Source organism: Gopherus flavomarginatus, chromosome 3, assembly GCF_025201925.1.
Source record: "Gopherus flavomarginatus isolate rGopFla2 chromosome 3, rGopFla2.mat.asm, whole genome shotgun sequence".
NCBI lineage: Eukaryota > Metazoa > Chordata > Testudines > Testudinidae > Gopherus > Gopherus flavomarginatus.
In genome coordinates, this window is record NC_066619.1 from 107,448,744 (window position 1) to 107,469,583 (window position 20,840).

The 20,840-nt window shown below is 38.6% G+C and overlaps 1 protein-coding gene across 2 annotated transcripts in view; it reads left to right on the plus strand.

The window, feature by feature from the left end:
* Positions 1-20,840, plus strand: part of BNC2 (basonuclin 2) — a 364,384-nt gene that overhangs the window by 331,734 nt on the left and 11,810 nt on the right. For both annotated transcript variants that reach the window (XM_050944150.1, XM_050944151.1), the window contains one exon: positions 9,705-11,671. In XM_050944150.1, coding sequence (XP_050800107.1) covers positions 9,705-11,671 — 1,967 coding nt within the window. The remainder of the gene's footprint in view (positions 1-9,704; positions 11,672-20,840) is intronic.

Sequence of the window (20,840 nt, forward strand, 5' to 3'; positions counted from 1 at the left end):
TGCCTGTGTCAAGGTTTCTTTCCCCACTTTGAACTTTAGAGTGCAAATGTGGGGACCTGCATGAACACTTCTAAGCTTAATTACTAGCTTAGATCTGGTACACTGCCACCAGCCAGAAGTTAGTGTCTGGCACACTTTCTGTTCCCCCAAAACCTTCCCTGGGGAACACAGATCCAGACCCCTTGGATCTTAAAACAAAGAGAAATTAACCATGCCCCCTCCTTTCCCCCCAGACTTTCCTCTCCCTGGGTTGCCTTGAGAGGCTTCACACAGATCCAAACTCCTTGGATCGTAAAACAAGGAGGAATTAACCATCCCCCCTCCTTTTTCCCCCACCAATCCCTGGTGAGTTCAGGTCCAATTCCCTTGGATCTTAAAACAAGGAAAAATCAATCAGGTTCTTAAAAAGAAAGCTTTTAATTAAAGAAAGAAAAGTTAAAAATTATCTCTGTAAAATCAGGATGGAAAATGCTTTACAGGGTACTTAGATTTATATAGCCCAGAGGAAACCCCCTCTAGCCTCAGTTTCAGAGTTACAGCAAACAGAGGTAAAAATCCTTCCAGCAAAAGAAACATGTACAAGTTGAGAAAACAAAAATAAGACTAATCCGCCTTGCCTGGCTATTACTTACAATTTTGAAACATGAAAGACTGATTCAGAAAGATTTGGAGAGCCTGGGTGTATGTCTGGTCCCCTTAGTCCCAAGAGCGAACAATACCCAAAAAACAAAAAGACCAAACAAAGACTTCCCTCCACCAAGATTTGAAAGTATCTTGTCCCCCTGTTGGTCCTCTGGTCAGGTGTCAGCCAGGTTTACTGAGCTTCTTAACCCTTTACAGGTAAAAGAGACATTAACCCTTAACTATCTGTTTATGACAGCCTAGCACAATGAGACTCACCTGGTGGTGGCCTATAGGGACTACTACCACAACATAAATGTTTAAATAATGAAATCATGTTAATGGCAGCTGCTGAAAGATGACCACTTGGATCTTTTTAAAATTAGTAACTCAATATTTATTTATGGAGAAAGATTAGTATAATGGGGCAGTAGCGACACCATCACCATGGTTGTATCAGATTTGTCAATTTTATGCTTTGGGCCTAATTCTTCTCCCACTTGCACAGTGTAAATCAAGTCTAACACCACTGAAGTTAGTGGAGTTACACCAGTGTAAAACAGTGAAAAGGGATTCAGATTCTGGCTTCAAATCAGAATTTCCCTTCTCCAGCTAAATTCTAAGCCTTTGAATATGGACAGGGGGTCACTGTGGGGAAAAATTTGAGAGGCCCTTAACCATAAAGATGCTAGATGGAGCAGCTATGATTAAATGAAGCTGGAGCTGCAGTGATTAAATATGTTGTAATCCCACGGTGACTTATCATACCTTTTAAAATAAAAATGCTACACACACTGTTACTAAGAGAAAAATGATCATCTCTTATGAATTATACATTCTTATTGGGTCCACAATCAAGAGGATTGCATAGCAAAGTGAATATTTTATCAAAAGTCGAACAATATGTTTTAAAAATCACAAGAAGCATTTAAAACTAGTGCCCTCACATCCTAATAACAATACTTAAGTTGCAGAGATCAATACTTTTTTAGGGGGAGATATAGAGGTCCAAATTAACATTTTGTTTATGAATGATAAAATAGGGTTTCCTCCTCTCTTTATGAGAGATTTTTTTGTTTGTAAATAATTTTTATTTGGATTCTAGCAGGGTGCTGATCATAAATATCTGCCAAAAAGCTCCCACCCAACTGAAAAAGCATGGGGCAAATTTATCTTCTCTCTGCCCTGCACACCCTCCCAAATATATATATATATATTAACTTCATGCAGACTGGATATTCTGTGTGTACTGTGTGGCAACATTTTGTGATGGAGACTCTTGGTCTGTGGAAGTAATCTTTATGTTTGGGCATGTACACTCTCTACCCAAAAATAGTATCTATGCATGTGGGATAATTTGCAATGAGGAAGATGAGTGGATTTCACATGATGCTGCTTCAGACTGATTAGAACTGCTTTACAATGTATTGGACTACTCCAGCGATAGAAATTGACAGCACTCAATCTCTCAGAGGGCATGGCCATTTTATGTTTTGGAAGAACTCCCTCTGTGACCTAGAACTTTTCCAGAACTTCTTTAATTCACATGGATGTACATTGCCCAACTTCTGATTGTTGTTGTGATGTATATTCCAACTTTCTTGCCTCTGTGAAAGCTTCATTTAATCAAGAAACACATTCTTTTGACTCTGTGCATCTTTATATAATTTGTTCCAACATGCTTCACCTCATTATACCACAATCTTACAGGGCCAAGTATTCAGAATGTTGTAAAGAGATTAATTATTGTGGAGATTTAAGGTTGATGGAATTTTAGGAATAGAGAGGATTTATACTGGAGAGAGAGAAATGGAAGTCCTCTAGAGAAAATCCAGATCCTAAAGAAGTGCTGATAATTCGTGATCTAGTAGGTGATACTGTTCCCTCTGTGGTAGTACTGAACCTATGCTCCAGCCGATTGATGGGGGGGGGGACGGTGGTGCTGGAGATGCTGTCTTTAGGATGAGATATAAAACAGAGGATCTGAATGCTTTTGGTCAGTAAAGATCCCATAAGCCTTTTAGCAAGAGTGTGGGTGGTTAACTCCAATATCCTGGCCAGATTTCAACTGTGATTATTACATTCCACCTACTTAAATTCCGTTTGCCGTTTCAGTTGGACATGGTATTCTTCACTTTCTCCGTTGTGAAGTGCTGTTGTGCAGAGTTAGACAGCTGCTCTGTTCCATCCTAGTCCTGGTGGCATTTCTGTGATGTTCCACCTATATATATGGAGACAAGTTCTGCTCTTTGTAATGCTGCAGTGCTAAATTATATCCCATTTGCTGTCAAATGAAGTCAGGATTCACACTGGAGCAAAATTTGGACTGTAATCTGTAATATCAATTAGTAAAAGTCTGTAAAACTCTTTGGGGTCCACTTGGGTGAAAGATGCAATACAGTTATTAACATGGAACCTTAATATGAGGGTTGGAGTGAACTATTTTAGAAGGAACTGAGTTTGTACTGGTAACAAGAATAAATACAAAACAGAAGCTATGCATACCTCTTATTTTCTCCAGTTAGGTACATACTTGAAAGTGTCCTTTACGTTTATACTTTGATGTACTGGAAAAGCCTTTCTTTTTCTATTAGCTGTCATAAGCAAAAAACCTGATATGCGTCCTGTATCTTTAGGTGAAAGCAAATAAATCCAGTTCTAAGTAGTAGGGGAAAAGATCTAGCTCTTTTGGTTTTTTTAGTACAGTAGATGTAGCAGTTAAGCCAAAAGCTAAAGATTTCCATTAGTGACTGAAAACTCTGTAGTGCTGTGTCGGGTTGGTTTCTGATGCAGCAGTAGACATAAGGAAAGGACCCCCCATTCTCACAACCATAGCATTTATCATACATTTTGATGGAGGAATAGAGAGGGATGAGGAAGGTATGTGGGATTAGGGATGGGAAAGTCTTTTAAGTCATGGCTTTTTGTAAGTTGGGAATGTTGAATTTGGCATCAGCTGCTTATGTATGATCACAACAAGCTGGTGTTTATACCTCTCTCTGATGTTTGCAAAAACAAAGCAGAGCTTGGGTCGATATGGCGTGTAAAGAATGCCCAGCAGGAAAATAAGTATGTGGATGAATATTTCCATGAAAATCTAGACATAATGCCAGATCCTGTGCCCATTGAAATCAGTGGGAGCTTTGCCACTGATCTGAAAAGGAGCATGATCTGGTGCATTTTGGCTTTTCCTATGTAAATAGATATGCGCTCATGCACCTCTGTGTTGTGGTCACTTTTTTCCCAGAAAGAGATGGGATATGAACTTCCCCCAGTGTAACAGCTTGAAATTTCATTTGGAAGTAAGGAGATGCTCCTGAGAAACTCAGCCAAACAAAAACAACAAACTCTAAATCATGGAAATTATGTAAGGCTTTCTTTATCAGAAACAAATGTTGATATTCTGTCTGCACCCTAATTAAAACCATCCTGTGCAATTATAGTATGATTGAGTGCATTTCAGTCTGCTTTTCAGTTGTTACAGCCATACTTTCAACGTATTTCCCCAAGATCAGCTAGAAAACCTACAGGTATCTAAGAAAAGCTCATGGAGGAAAGATAATTGCACAGTAAACCTTGATTTGCTTCCTGAGCTAAGGAATCAAATGTGTGTATCTCCATGAAATATATTTTTTAATCATTGTATTCTGGTTGCTTGGTCAGTCTGTACCAAGAAATGTGTATTTAAGGTGCAAATGCAACCTTGCTAAAATAAATAATCGTGCCAAGTTGTTTTTCCTCATAATTTCAAGTGTTTCTCAGAAATTATCACAACAGTGCTGGAAAATATTCCCTGAGTGCTTCCCAGAATCTGCACTTTTTTCTAAAAAGGAGTTTTCATTTTTTTATGTTAACCTTTTTATTAATCTCAACTCCTGTGTAATCATTTCTCAGTGTGCATACAGTCATGTGCATGCGCATGAACACACCCTCTCTTAGCTATGCCAAGAAGTAAATTACAGAGCTAAAAATAGGCCTGCAAAAGAGTGTGTGTGTGTGTGTGTGTGTGTGTGTGTTTCTACATAAAATTAGCACAGGGTAATGGGGATCATAGGAGTCTTTTCAAAAGAGTTAAAAGCAACTTGATTTTAAAACAGACGTTCTAGGATGAAAAGGCATATATGTTGCATAGCGGCCACCCTCACTTTTTAAATAGGCAACTTTTAAGTTGAGAGGCTTTCAGGCTGACTCAAAAACGTAAAAGTTGTGAAGTTCAAAGAGCGCCATGAAACCAAATCTCCCCCTTTTCAACCCTCCCCAATTAAACTCATAAAAATGAGAGTGAACTCTGTGTTTGTCTTCTATTCTAACCTATTTGTATCATCTGAGATAATCATCCTAAACCTATCACTTGTTCTGATGTGACCCAGAAGTTAGGACAAGATACGTCCTGACACATATCATCCTAACCTACAGGTCAGTAAAAATCAGGAGACAAGTTCAGCATGATTAACCGTGACACTGCTTCACAGACCTAACATAGTGTGTGTATATATGTATCTATGTCTATACTAATAATATAGATAGAGAGAAGATTGAGTGTGTGTTTAGACCTGGAGAGAGGAAGCTTTAAGGTTATAGTTCATCTACCCTTAGAGGTTAATTTTATATGGTTTAGAGGCTTGAAGAATTCTCTCTTTCTGAAATCGGAAGAGAGCCACCACTGTATAAAATCAGGCTGTATGGCCAGGGAAGCAAGAGCATCCATTGCATTGCTGTACAGATTAAGCATGCTTGTCTACTGGCTTGCTTAGAGGTAAAAGCATACATTGGTATCTTTACACTGACTGACTGACTTGTACATATTTTCACAGGAGGCTTGGCTTAATCGGTACCGAGCTGAAAAAAAGTAATATAAATTGGAGCCTTTTGTCATGAAAGATTTAAATGTGGATATGATTTAATAGCTTTGGGGAGAAAATTTAGTGTGAGAGATTGTAAGAAACAAGAAATCGATTACATGTAAGAAAGGACTTGAACCTCTAATGAAGTATTAAGGTATACAAAGAGATCCCTAGCTAGTTATAGCTTAATTCAAAGGGATATTGGTTAGATTTTTTTTTAATTTTCAAGTTTTTTCAAAAAATGACATTCCTATTTGCTCTTTATCTATTTCTGAATTTTAATACATCCTTACAGTGATTTATAGAAACCATAACTATGTAAATATTGAACTATGCGTTATGTAGTGTACATAGGTGCTATATTTTCTGTGAAATATAGTGACCCCAAACCACTTTTCTGTATTGTTAGAAAAATTGTATTTCTAGCTAAAAATTAACAATAGACAACTTGTGAATATAAACTGCTGTTTTTTAAAAAAATAAATAAAATAAAATACATAATCTACCTGTTATTCATGAATCCATCCTACAGTGTCTTGAAGTCAATAGCATGCATTTTTAATATTCTTTACTTCATATGAATGAGTCCTTCAATAAAGCAACGTAACATTCACAACATGGAAAACAAAATAAAGATTTGCTCAAAATCTGACAAAAACCAAACAGTTTGCAGTGTTGTTCTCGCGGTTTTAGTCCCAGGTTTTTAGAGAGACAAGGTGGGTGAGGTAATATCTTCTATTGGACCAGCTGAGAGAGAGAAGCTTTCGAGCTACACAGACCTTGTCTCTTTCACCAACAGAAGTTGGTCCAGTAAAAGATGTTATGTCATCAGTCTTTCTGCTCTAAAAGTAAAACCGTCAGAAGTTTGCATGATTAACTACAATAGGGATTGGCAACCTTTGTCTCATAGCCCATCAGGGAAATCTGCTGGCGGGCTGGGATGGTTTATTTACCTGCAGTGTCCACAGGTTCAGCCAATTGCAGCTCCCACTGGCCACAGTTCGCTGTTCCAGGCGAATGGGGGCTGGGGGAAGCAGCAGCCAGCACATACCTCGGCCCATGCCGCTTGCCGCAGTCCCCATTGGCCTGGAATGGTGAACTGCAGACAGTGAGAGTTGTGATTGGCAACCTAGTCCTTGTACAGCTTGTAGGATTGGACCTAAAGATGTTAATGATTGGGGCATAGGGTGGTTTAGGGAATTAGTAATTGAATCTTTAGTTGTGCTGAGCTATAACTCAATATGGCTGGTAGGAGTAGGCTAAAGTCACTTTAAGCCAACTGTCTGATTCCATTGGGCTGTTGTCTTTGTGCCAGCTGAGGATACCCAATGCCAATCAAATCCTCAATTGCTTGTTTAAGAGCTCATTGGCACTGTAGCTGAGCCTGAAGATCTGGCCCCCAGTGTTTCATAGTCCTCCCCACAATTCTAGAAAATCCCATAATAAATACTGTAAGAGTATACATAAGTGTAACATTTTGGCACTGAGAGAGGGACAATTTAGGCAAAATGTTAGGAAAACTTCTTTTAGTGAGGGTATGTATTAAACTGCAGAATAACCTCCAAAGGGAAGTGGCAGAAACCCCATCACGTGGGACATTTCAGCCCAGGCTGGACAAAATACTAGACCGTGTGCTATAAAACTCAATTATATCAAGTCTCCTGAGTGATCTAATTGGCCTTTTGATCTCTTACTTGTAGGTTTCTATGGGCTCCACAACAGAGAAGCCCGTTGTTTTCCAGTCTCATGGCTAGTTCAGATGCAAACGGCACAATCCAAATCTCATATCTTTATTTATGTATCTATCCACATTTATAAAATAGACATTTCCTACTACACAAGCCTCTGGATGTAAAAAACAGAAATTGCTGTCAATAGTGCATTACAAACACCCACAGCTGGCAGCAAGCAGACAGTCCCATACTCTCTCTGGAACTCTGGGCTCAGGAACTCTCAGATCCTGGCTCCAAACAATATGAGTTGAGACCTTTCCCCTTTATTTAAACTCTGACTCGGGTAAAAGCTGTTGGGGGAGTGGGCAGGGGAGAGCTCAAAATTTGAACTGTAAGGCCATTTTAGGGTCCAGGTGAGATACTGGTATTTACAAATGTAGAATCATTATAGCATGGAAGGGCAAGCCTGGTGGAGGTTGTGGTGGAATTGAATGGAGAAACAGGGAACCTTTTGAAAAGTATGCAGGGAAAATAGTCAAAAGATAACCAGTTTGAAATTTGGAAGAAAGGAAGTGTAGTCCCAGTCCCAAGGACTGCCTGCCCTTTTGGATAAATTGCATTGAGTCACACTGAGTTCCTGTAAAACTGGCATTCCCTTCCACCAGGACAGCTGAAATTAAAAGGCTATAGGAGTTAAAGAAGCCCTTACTATGTTAGGAAAAGTATTCAAAGCTTTGATTGCTTACTGAACCAAACCAACAAATTATAACCTTATCCTGCAAGCAGCTCTTCACAAGGTGGTCCCTTAATCTGCACAGATCCCCATTGATGAAGACTCCACATGGCAGTGATCTGCCTACATGGATCAACTTGCAGGCTAATTTAAGGTTTTCCCCATTGTTATAGTTCTGTCATGGGTTAATTACATTCCTGTTAGATTGGATTGTGAGGTATCATTCATACCCGGTACTATGAACCATGTTAGGGGTTCATAGCCACACCTAAGATATTGCAACATAAGTGACATTAACTCATTTCATTAGCTTTGCATCTTATGATTTCAGATAAATTGGAACTAAAATAAGCAAAACCAGTCCTAGCTGGAGTTTTACGTGTATATTTCATCCTTTGAGAAAATTGTGATTTACAGTGTTATAAAATTAACGTGAAAAAACTTGAATCATTACTGTAATGTGGAAAATAATTTTCATATTTTCATATAAATACACTGTTTTTCTACTCAAACCACTTCTGATGATTTTTTCTGCATAGGGTACTTCTGAATGTTTAGACAGGGCTCTAAATCTGGGATCCAAGATTTAAAAAAAAAAAAAAATGAGGACAGCATGGAGTAGTTCCATGCAGCGGTATCTGGCAGTTCTGTGCAGTAGACCCTGGGGCATCTCTGCTTGATGGTCACAGGACAGGGTTTGTTAGTAGCTACAGAGGTGGTGACATGTCCAGCATTGGCCCAGTGGGAGAGATGTTAATAAAATGTATTCATTATGTAAGTATTTTAATACATTTTTATCAATACATGCTGGGATGGATTGCCTGACATTACAGTACAGAATTTTTAAGTTCTACCTTCAGGCAAATCTTATACTTACTAGCAAAAATGAAAGTGTGAAATGCTTTTTAATGTATATTTAACAACAGATAGTGTACTGATTACTGATGTGTATTCTCTCTGGACTTTTCCCTTGCTATCAGAAAGCAATGTGAAGAAACAACATTTTTAGACATTTATGTTATCCACATCCATCAAATGTTTACTTTTTAAATATTTGTAACTGTCTTTTATAACAAGACTGTATAAAAGTTATATTTTAAGTGTAAATCAAATCCAGGTTAGAAGTTTGCAATCAATTGCCAGTAACAGTTCAGTAACACTCAAAAGCAGTGTTTCCTTCCCTCCCCCCAGTTTCAGCCTTTTGATGTGTGTTGGCAATAAATGCAATTTTATATATTGCTCTTGTGGAAAAATGTACGTTGTCAATATTTTTATGCTACTTTTTAATTGTCTTGGTTCAAATTCTTTGAGAATGCATTTTACAAGATTGCTCCTAATTGAATTCAGTCTTATGTCTACTTACATTTAAGAGGTAATTCTATCAAATGCGTTTATTTCATTTTTTCCTATAGTGTCACCATTTTGTAAGGATTAAGGTACAGTTTTCTGTATTTACAGCAAGCTGCACAGCAAGAATTCACGTCTTAAACTAATGTATGCGAAACAGTTGCATAGTACATAGATCATGTTGTTATAATAGCAGTATTGAAGGCATTTTAGATCACAGAGCCCCAGTAGTCTACATTTTGTTTGCTTTGACATTATTAAACTCAGTCTGTTTCTCTAACTGTGACTCTAATTACTACATTTGCATGGCAGAAAAGTTTGCTTTGTGGATCGACTTATATTAACACTGTTTGCATGTTGTTTTCTGAGCTTAGTGTTTCATGTACAGGCAGCAGAGCACCTTCTATCGAATTTAATAATTATGCAGAATCAATAAGTTTTTTTTCTTTGTGTTTGTCTTTGTTGTTTCTTTGATATGGCCTCTAGGATGCTGCAGGCAAGGTGCTGGACCGCTGGGCCATCATGTCCAGGGAAGAAGAGATTATTACCCTTCAGCAGTTTCTGAGATTTGGAGAAACCAAATCCATCGTGGAGCTGATGGCAATTCAAGAAAAGGAAGGGCAGGCTGTGGCTGTGCCATCTTCAAAGACAGATTCAGATATAAGGACTTTTATTGAAAGCAATAATCGCACTAGGAGCCCAAGTCTCCTTGCTCACCTGGAGAACAGCAACCCTTCCAGCATTCATCACTTTGAAAACATCCCTAACAGCCTTGCATTTCTGCTTCCATTCCAGTACATAAATCCTGTCTCTGCTCCATTGCTGGGGCTGCCTCCAAATGGCCTCCTGCTGGAACAGCCGGCTCTGAGGCTGCGTGAACCAAGCCTTTCTACCCAAAATGAATATAATGAAAGCAGTGAATCTGAAGTTTCCCCCACTCCTTTCAAGAATGAGCAGACATCCAGCAGAAATGCTTTGACCAGCATCACAAATGTGGAACCCAAAACTGAGCCAGCCTGTGCGTCTCCTGTTCAAACATCTACACCCATCAATGATTTGTCCAAAACTGAGCACACGAAAAGCTCATTCAGGATTCACAGAATCAGAAGAATGGGATCAGCGTCAAGAAAAGGGAGAGTGTTCTGCAATGCATGTGGTAAAACTTTCTATGACAAAGGTACTCTCAAAATCCACTACAATGCAGTTCATCTGAAAATCAAACACCGGTGCACGATTGAAGGCTGCAACATGGTCTTCAGCTCTCTTAGAAGTCGCAATCGTCACAGTGCTAACCCTAACCCCCGCCTTCATATGCCTATGCTAAGGAACAACCGAGACAAAGATCTAATCCGTGCTACATCAGGAGCTGCCACCCCTGTCATAGCAAGTACAAAATCCAGTCTTACCTTAACAAGCCCTGGTCGGCCTCCAATGGGTTTTACTACTCCCCCTCTAGACCCTGTACTACAGAACCCTCTTTCTAGCCAGCTGGTTTTTCCAGCTTTAAAGACTGTCCAGCCTGTTCCTCCTTTTTACAGAAGTTTACTTACTCCTGGAGAGATGGTGAGCCCTCCAACCTCATTACCCACCAGTCCCATCATACCAACAGGTGGTTCAGTGGAGCAGCATCCTCCTCTTCCTTCAGAGTCATCGTTACCTGCGATGGTGATGCCTACCCATGAGCCTAATGCTGACCTTGCCCCTAAGAAGAAACCAAGGAAGTCAAGCATGCCAGTTAAAATAGAAAAGGAAGTTATTGATACTGCTGATGAGTTTGATGATGAAGATGATGAGGCTAATGACAACAGCACAATGGCTAATGATATTGGTCATGACAATCACTGCCATTCGCAGGAGGAAATGAGCCCAGGATTGTCTGTGAAAGACTTTTCTAAAAATGGTAGAAGCAGATGCATTTCTAGGACAGAGATAAGAAGGGCAGACAGCATGACCTCAGAAGACCAAGAGCACGAGAGAGACTATGAAAATGAGTCAGAAACCTCAGAGCCAAAATTGTGCGAGGAATCCATGGAAGGTGATGAACACATCCATGAATCTAATGAACAGTCTATGATGAACAGTGAGATGGCAGATGAAAATCACAATGAATCTTCTCACCGGGATGTTATTAAGGTGAAGGAAGAGTTTACAGATCCTACCTATGATATGTTTTACATGAGCCAATATGGACTGTATAATGGGGGCAGTGCCAGTATGGCTGCCCTTCATGAAAGTTTCAGTTCAACATTCAACTACAACAGTCCTCAAAAGTTCTCCCCAGAAGGGGACCTGTGTTCCAGCCCAGATCCCAAGATCTGCTATGTCTGCAAGAAGAGTTTCAAAAGCTCCTATAGTGTGAAGCTTCACTACAGGAATGTTCATTTAAAAGAGATGCATGTCTGCACAGTGGCTGGCTGTAACGCTGCCTTCCCATCACGGAGAAGCAGAGACAGGTCAGTAAATATTAATTGATTTTCTACATTATTAAGTGTGTCGAATTACATAAGAAAATCCAGTTTTAGGTAGATGAAGAAATAGAGAGAGAGACACAGTAATGACTAGTGACAGTCATGCCCCCTTGGCATTGAGGGAGTGTTATCACTTTAGGTTTTCATTGTTTGACATTCAGAATAGTGTATACTATGTCACTGTCTTATGTGATCGGCTAGATAATGTCATTCTTTCTGTGTGTGTGTGTGTGTGTGTGTTGTATATACACTTTTGTATATAAGCTGCAGCTTTTATACATTCAGCTTTTTCTCCCTACAGCTTTCCAATCAAGGAAAGCTTCTATTAAATATATAATAATTATATACAACAAAAATATCTTCACACATACACATCGATACATAGAAACAGAAATGGATGGAGGGAAAGAACCATAGGAATAGGATACAAGAATAATCCCCATCTCTGTAGGCTTAAGTACAAATGAATAGGAATCATTAATGGATATTCATTCTGCTTTATAAACAATTATAAGAAACAAAATTAAATGTTAACATTAGCGAAATGGTTCTCTCTTTCCATGGGGGAACCTGTATCTTATTTTCCTAATATAACCGTCCAGTCCAGCTTTATTTTCTTCTCTGGCTATGAGTAGCTCCCTTCACTCTGATGGGGCAATGTACATGCAGAAAGAGGACACTAGACCCCTACATATTTTTAAGGATATGTTCTGCTGGGCCTTCAGATGACATCACACTGTAGTTATGCTGCATCAGTACTGAAACAGTTGGGCTTAAACAGAAGCCGCTGGTCCTAAACCTCTTTGGCCTTTTTTAAAATATTTTTTTTAATTCCTAAAAAAAAATGTAATATAAATGGAATTGGTCAAGGTGGTCTTTGGTAGGATAACACAGTTATTCCATACTCTGGAAAACAAGCTCTCATTCATGACGATGAATATATTGTTACACAATGAAATATCCCTTATAGGTTCACAGCATTGGGTTTGTGTTGTGATGGTGAGAGTGATTCATTACTTGAGCTTGTTTGTTTGTTTGTTTTGTTTAATATTTTTCATTAGGGAGTAAAAATTCAGCAGAGCGAGAGAGAGGAAGGAAATTGAACTCAGCTAAACATTTCACACACATTTCCTGTACCTTGTTCTGTGGAAATTGCTGGGGTTTGCAACGGATACAGGGTATAATATAAAATAAATGCAATTTAGTGCGAAGGAGGTTAGGAAGCCAAACCTCACTTTTTCTGGAGAGTCTAGCTCCAGCATATCAGTTCTGAGATCCACTAAATAGAAAATGTGAACATAAATTAGAAAAAACGGTAAATAGAGTAGACTATTTAGGGTACTAGAAAACTAGAAAATTTGTTTCACCAGTGAGATGAGATCAATTAAAATCAAACACCTAAAACTAAATTAAGGCCACTGTCTTGCCAGTCGGTCCACCCCTGTGGTGGAGACCTGTTAGCCTCCGTGGAGCTGGACATAAGGGTCCAGCAGGATCAGGGTCTCAGTAAGTGAAATCCTGTGCTGGCATATACCGCACATTGTGTCCTTAAAGTTGACGGGATTGCAGAGGATTTGTTAGTGCAGAATTTAGCTCAGTCTATGTGTTTTCTCAAGTGAGTTATAAAATGTCAGTCATGTGCTAAGTAAACCCGTTTTGTATTCAGTGTGCAAAAAGAGAAATGGCTAGTTTAGGATTTGGAATGTTATTTGGAATGTTAAATTTCATCAGGAAACAGTTAACTTGATAGATTATGCTAATAATAAAGAAGTTAGTTCAGTGAACATATATTAGGAGAAAAAGGCCATCATGATGACATGTGTAAAGTATTTATGAGAACTGAACATTTAAAGACAGGGCACAGTTTGAAAGTATTTCAAGAACTATATAGGATACTTTGATTTAGCTTATTGAAAGCAAGCCATAAAAGTGAAATATATGATTCATAAACTTAAAATGCAGACTGCTTTCTTAAAGATAAAATTATTATTTACATGAGAGTTTGAGTTGTACTAGGCATGGGAACATCTTTCCAGTTTCACCTCACAAATAGTGTTCAAAATATGTTTCAGTTATGTGAGAGTCTTTCTGATAACTTGGGACAACAGAAATCCACAAGTTCTGAGGATTTCAGGTAGTGATAATGTATTTGAAAAGGTTTAAAGGCTAGGTACAATTTGAATGGCCTTCAAGTCTGATGCTTTTTGAGACTCACCAAAACTTTCGGGTCTGCAGAATTTGTCTGGAAAAATCTGACAGAAACCAGAAACTCTCACAAGATTTCTGATAATTCTTGCAGACGTTTGGTCAGGAAGTATCATACGAAACCATCTTTATTGTTCACTGTATTTCAGCAATTCCATGTCTGGTCTTGTCCAGGACTAGGAAGTCTAGAAGTGTACAGAAATGAAAGAGTGTGCAAAAGGAGGGGTATGAGAATGAATCAGACATTCTTTTTATTTAATCTTCAAAAAAATTGTTTTATTAAGGGTTGAGTTGAAGGGAGAGTCTTATTTTATCCAAGCTATGTAGCCTACCCAGTGAAAGATTTTTTGCTGCTTTTTAAAGAATCCTTTTTATTTAAAGGGAAAAAAGCCTAGATCATTAAGTTTCTAGCCTTTTGGGTTTCAGACAGAGTCTCAAAGATGTAAACTAATCTATGGTGTCTTATTGGCTTTGCTGCCAAATAACAAAAGCAATAACATTGAGAAGTGAGAACTTCTTCCAGTCACCTTAATGGACTATTAATTTTAAAACCTAATTATAACCATTTCGCTTTTAATTGCTGTACCAGAAACAAGAAATATCCAACTAATGTGCAGTAGCAAGTGAGCCTGGACATACTTGTCATGTTCTGATGTGACAGTTATTCGGGCAGGTGTATGTAACAATAAGTCTTCACATTTTGATTATTGAATTGCTGCATATTTTTGACTATCCAGATGAATCCAGAAGTTTTTTGCTGTCCTTACAAATTAAAAAAGCATTTCTAATGCCACCTTCTAAAAACTTTTGGACCCTTCCCATCACCATGTGGCTTGCAGGATTTAGTGAGGTTTCCTTATTTAATTTTTTTCTGTAAATTTATTTAAAAATAAAACAAGCTGTGAAGACGGTTGAGTTTAATAAGGTGATAAATAGTTTTGATCTTTTTTTTTTTCTTACAATGGCATCTGGTACAATGTATAACCTTGTACAACCCAACTCTGGTTAATCTAAACTTGGTTATGTTCCCCAGGCTTAGTGTGTGCCCAGAAAACTCCCCTGCTGCTCCGGTTCGTAACCCAGAGTATGGCCCTTTTAAAACTGACTTTCAAGGGATGAAGGTCCAGAGTGCAACCTTAGTTACCTAAGGCAGCTGGTCAGCTTCCTTACCATTCAAATACCCTTTTATCTGAAAGTTTTGGATATCTCCTGAGATGTATTTATATGCAGGGATGTCCTATATTAAAATGACTGGGTCTGACACAGTATGGCTATCCATATTTTCTAAAATCAGACGAAGGCGAACAGAAGACTGAGAGGGATAGACTGACATGGAATCTACCCCACACATGCATCCTCTAACTTTTCAAGATATAAGAGACAAAAGAAGGGACAGAAACTCTACAGAACTCCACAGGGTTCTGTTGTCCCTTCTAAAATTCATAAGAAGTTGCTTTTTATGATTTAAGCCCTACAGTGTCTGGATTCTTTTTTTAACTAATTTTCTATTCATCGCCTTTCCCACCCGTTACCAGAAGTGTTTATGAAATCTACAATCTCTATCTTTAACTTTGATCTCTTTCCTAAAGGGAACAGTTCATTCATTCTTTCTGTTTTTTGTTCATTCTTTCTTTTCAGTCTCAATGTTCTCAGAATCCTTTACTGTTTCTGCTCCCACCAGCTCAGGCATTTATAACACTTCAGTTCTTCTACTAGTGTATCCTTATGGGGTATGCCTTCTTGCAGGAAAGCAACAAAGAGTGAAAGATAAGAGAAATCATTCCAAAGAAGGTGATGTCAGACAGGAGCAAGAGTAGAGGTCTGCCTGGGGACAGGAAAACATCTCTGGAAAGTGGTCAAGAAGATGGAGAAATAGGACAAGGATATGCTGGACAGCTGCCTGAAAAATAGGCTTGAATGTGTGCCCGGGTACAGTTTGTTCATCTGGGTGGGAGAAAGGGAGAAGTTTTAGTTGAGACTGTTGTTTCTGTGAAGGGAGTCATCCTGGAGTAAATAGCCAGCAGAGGAGGAGGAGGGCTGGTCTGTGATGAAGGAAAGGTTTGTGATGGGTAGGGTGACCAGATGTCCTGATTTTATAAGGACAGTCGCAATATTTGGGGCTTTTTCTTATATAGGCACCTATTACCCCCCACCCTGTCCCAATTTTTCACACTTGCTATCTGGTCATCCTAGTGATGGAGTCTTCACAGAGTAAGTCCCTCCTGTTCTTGCTTTTCCACCCCCAGCCTCCCTCTCGGTTTTTCTTAAACTAGGTACTGCCCCTGCCTCACAAAGTAAGCTGGAATGGATGGGCTGCTTCTCAGAGACAGTATTCTGGAGCCAGCAACTCAATAAGCTCTTTTGTGCCATAGACCAGGCCAAGGTGAGAGCAGGCAGGCAGATAGAAAGAGGGTATTTTCCAGCTCAGTGAAGACATGGGAAGTTTCAAAGTTTCTTGGGTGGGGCAGGAGGAGTCATTCGTTAGTAATCAGCTGGAGAGGAAGTGAAAAGGTAGGCAGATGGGGTAGGAGAGAGTGAAGAGAAAAGATATTGTAGTTGAGTTAACTCAGCTCCCATCCCTCACCTAGGATTGTAGAGTTAAAGAAGGCTTGGGTTCAGATTCAATACCTGTGAAATCAGAGGTACCATTTTTGACCAGGCCTCAATGGTAAACTAATGTCAGTATTTCAGTGAGAAGGAACACCTGTTCTTCTCCTTATCAGCTCTATTGCATTTTAATAAGTTAAAATCTATTTTATATTGGTACCATTAATTTAAAAATCTCTGTTACTTAGGACTAGGTTGGAATGCTGTATTAATAAGGACATGTTACCCCATTTTCCATGCCCTAATTATATGGAAAATAAATGTATTTCCTGCATACCTGTTTAGCGTTACAAAGATGAAACTTTCCCTTTTTGCCTTTTTTTGACTAAAGTAAGAATATTAATTGTTCAGGTTTCTCTTTAAATTTTCTCAGAAAGTGAGCATGTGTGTGTGTTCTGCAAGGTGGGAAAGGTGATTCAACCCATGAATAAATTTTAAAACAAAATAATATTTGCTTAGGGTTACTTATAAATAAATATGAGGCAACTATTGGTGCCAAGTGTGATCCTGCCATTTGATTGCTAGTTAAATCAGTCCAGATTTAAACATGTAAACTCCTTGATTTGTGTGGAGTAAGACATCTGTATTTGGTTTATTAAAACCTGCTGACATCTCCAGAACTAAATATGTGCTCATATAGGCCTCTGGGAGCTGTATTGAAAAAGCAGAGACATATACTTTTTGCTCATCTGCTTACCTGACTTCCAGCCCTGTACAGGTGTGCTTGAATAAATTAACATCAGATACCTCTGATGAGCCACTGCATACATTATCAACAGAGGTGAAGATGTGAAAAACATGCTACCTGCCTCCTGTTATCACCTCCTCAACACAAAAGCATCCATTTTTTCATCATCCCGCTATGTTTGGAAACTTATACAAAAAACTTTTTAGAAACTGCTTTTCAAGAAATGCACGCAATTTTAGGAGCAGATTGCTCCAAGAAGATACTCAACACTAGTTTATGGTTACTATTAATATATTTCCCCTAATATCATTAGCTGTCAGATACAGCTTGTTTCCCTTCACTAATAACAAGAAGAGAACATTTTAAGACATCTATTTGATTGTGACCAGACAATCAAAACCAGTTTTTGCTATATTATTTTTCAAATCTGAACCTGTTTACACATTTGCTGTTGGTACAGGAATTCATGGTTTTAAAAAGAATATGTGAATATAATGTACAATTCTATGAACCAGTAGGTTTCCTTAGGAAGTCACTAAAATGTGCTTGTTTGTTTACATTCAAACAAGTCTTTCTTTCACAAGAGAGCCTGGGTTGTAAAGAAATGATTTCTGTGACCCTGGTGTTGAGTAGTAACTTTTTCTGTGGATAGTTCCACGGATGTCAGTGGGACTATATGCAGAGTATGATATAATCAGTCCGAGTAAGGAAGACAGAATGAAGGACAGAGTAAATTAACTTTTATATGAGTGATCTGCCAGCTACCATGTAGCAGCTCATTTTTACTGTAGAGGATGAAGTAAAAGAAGCGTGGGGGATAAAAGCATACAAGCCCAATCTTACTCACATGACAAGTCCTAACACCAGGAGGCTTACTTGAGTAAGGGTTGCAGGATCAGGTGTGTTGTGGAGGAAATTCTTTCTCTTTTTCACCCAGTAGTGAATTGTATTGACATCTATTACCATCATTTTATTGTTGTAGTAGTTTGAAAATGAAGGTAAAGCTTACATCTTCTGAACTTGCCCCACATAACACAGGATTTTATATTGTTGTGTCAACCGGCAAAAGTAAATCCAGGACTTTTCAGTGACCTGCAAAGTCTATCTAAATAGTCATTGACCCACAAGCATTAAGAAAGGTGGTAAACATAATTAAGTCAGTAAAAACACTGGCTGGAACATGGCATGTATGGAGGAATATTTTCCCCTGATGCAAGGCCGGATTTAGGGGCAGGCGATCCAGGTGACTGCCTGAGGTGCCAAGCATGGGGGGTGGGGTGCTGGATTTGGGGTATTATTTTTGTTGTTAGCCATAAAAGGGAAATGTATTGTCTTCTATGACGGAGAAATCATGTATGCATCTGTGCATCAAAGTCGTGAAATGGGCTACAAATGCAGTAAAAGATAAGGTATTCAAATGTTTAACATATGGAGGGGGCGTCGAAGACATTCCTCACCTGGGGCACCATTTGGTCTAGGGCTGGCCCTGTCCTGCTCTGCTCTGCTCTATATGTTTAACTCTCATAATTGTCTATGAAAATTACATATATGACTGTGTCAAGGGAAGAATATGCAGCGTAAGTGCAAGTTTCCAAAAAAAAACCAACCCAGCTCTTAATCCTTAATCCTGACCTACAGCTTTTTCAATCCTGAGCTTCTCTTCAATAAAGATTGCCTAGTGTGCCAAGTTATGTGGAGTGTTTGTGACGTGGGTCCCCAGTGTCCATAGGGAACTAGCCTGGAGACCACCCAATGTATGTTCACATACAGTAGCAACAATTAAAAAGTCAACTTTTACACAATAGTGACCACACCAGGATCTATGGGATGCCAGGAAATGTTGTGGTATCAGATACCATTGTGTGGTGACGGTGACGGTGTGTATGTTGCCATTTTAATAATAATCAGTGTGTTTTAGTTGCTGTAAGTTCCAAATCCAATATGCCCTCTAATGAAATCCTGGAGCTTTAACTTGTGCCTCCTAGTTCCCGGCATCATCTTTTACATGAGCACTTTGCCTTGTGCTAAGAAATTTTTTTTTTTAATTAAGAGCTCATTTCATATTTAAGCTTGCCCTAAAAAGCATTCCTTAAAGACACTGCCTAAGAAATAATTTAACATTTTTGCCATAAGGCACCTACAAGCTTCATATAAATGAACATGGAAGAGAAATGAAAGAGTTTTGTGTTTGTCAAAAATGTACGCTATGAATAAAAAAGGACTTTGGTGTATATGTATATAAATATAAAGCATTTGGGATGGAGGGGGAGAGAGATAAGAGGTGGAATTGGGTTGAGGATATGGGGTTTTTTTTAATGTCATTTTGTTTTCATCTTCTTTTTTGTTGTTGCCAAACTGTATAACCTAAAACACAAATTGTAAATTCCTGGTAAAAAGCTGGTACTTTTAAGCATTAGTGATCTTGACTAAGTACTTTACAAACTTTATTAGTTACTTTAGTAACTAAAAGAAATTTTTTTTCCCACTTTCAATTCAGTACTTCTCTCTCACACACACACCTTTTCTTTGTATGCCACAATAAAAAACAATTTAACATTGTCTGTTTACGGCTGAAAATACAAATGGAAGACAGTTACTTTTGCTGCCCATAAATCTTAACTATTGCCTTTGTGTCTGGCACACAACATGTAAAAACAAAAAACTATCTATCTACTGATGTAGATAGTTGATATAGTTGTACTGATAGATATGTATCTAAAAATACAATGAAGAGGGAGAGAAATCAGGTCTACTGTGAGAAGGTAAGATGGGCCCTTGATTTAAGAAGCAGATGCATGTAGCTGATGCAGGTGCTGCCATAGAGGACAGTAGATCCTCAGTAGTAAGTCTCTCAGGTCTGATAGCCAGATATGGGAGCAGCACTAATTCTGCAGCCTTTTTAGTCTGTTCTGTCACAGAGGGGGCACTGCTGGGTCAGTCAGCTCACTAGTAATTGTGTTTTACAGACTTCTAAAGCAATTGGCTCAGTCAGTCCCAATTCAATAAAAGTGGAAAGCGAGAGCGAGAGCACTTTTGTTCTATTTTTTACTTGAAATTATTTCATTCAGCAGTCTGTCTTTTTTATTACCAGGACTTGACATTAGCACTCCAAGCTATATTAGCATCCATTTCAGCAGTTCAGTAATGGTATTAAAAAAACACTTAACTTCAACGGTGAATGGTTGTATGACAGTACCATAAAAATCCACATTAAAAAAAACTTATGTATTTGTCCCTGCAAATTATTTTTCACTTGTTTAACCACTTCAAAACTATGCTCTCTTGACTGGCATTTGCAAGGGCTCTTGCCGCAAGGAAAGCTTGCAGTGGAGCTGGGAGGCCACTCCACCAACAAAGGCATAAAGGGAAAAATCAAGGCATTTAAAAAAAAGGCAATCAGAATGAACAAACAAAAAACCTACCGGCTAGGTAGATAAACCTTCCATTTGTCAACAGTGTTAGGACTGGCAAACTCAAAACATCAAAGGTAAAAAAAAAAAAAAAAAACTCTTTGGCACCTGGAACATTTCTGGGATTTCATTTTGAACCTACCACTCTCCAAACTTGGGACAGGAGCCTAACTACCTTGGCACTGCAGCATGCTCATAAATGACTGCATTAGGTTCTAAATTTTGATTAAACATTCTGTAATTA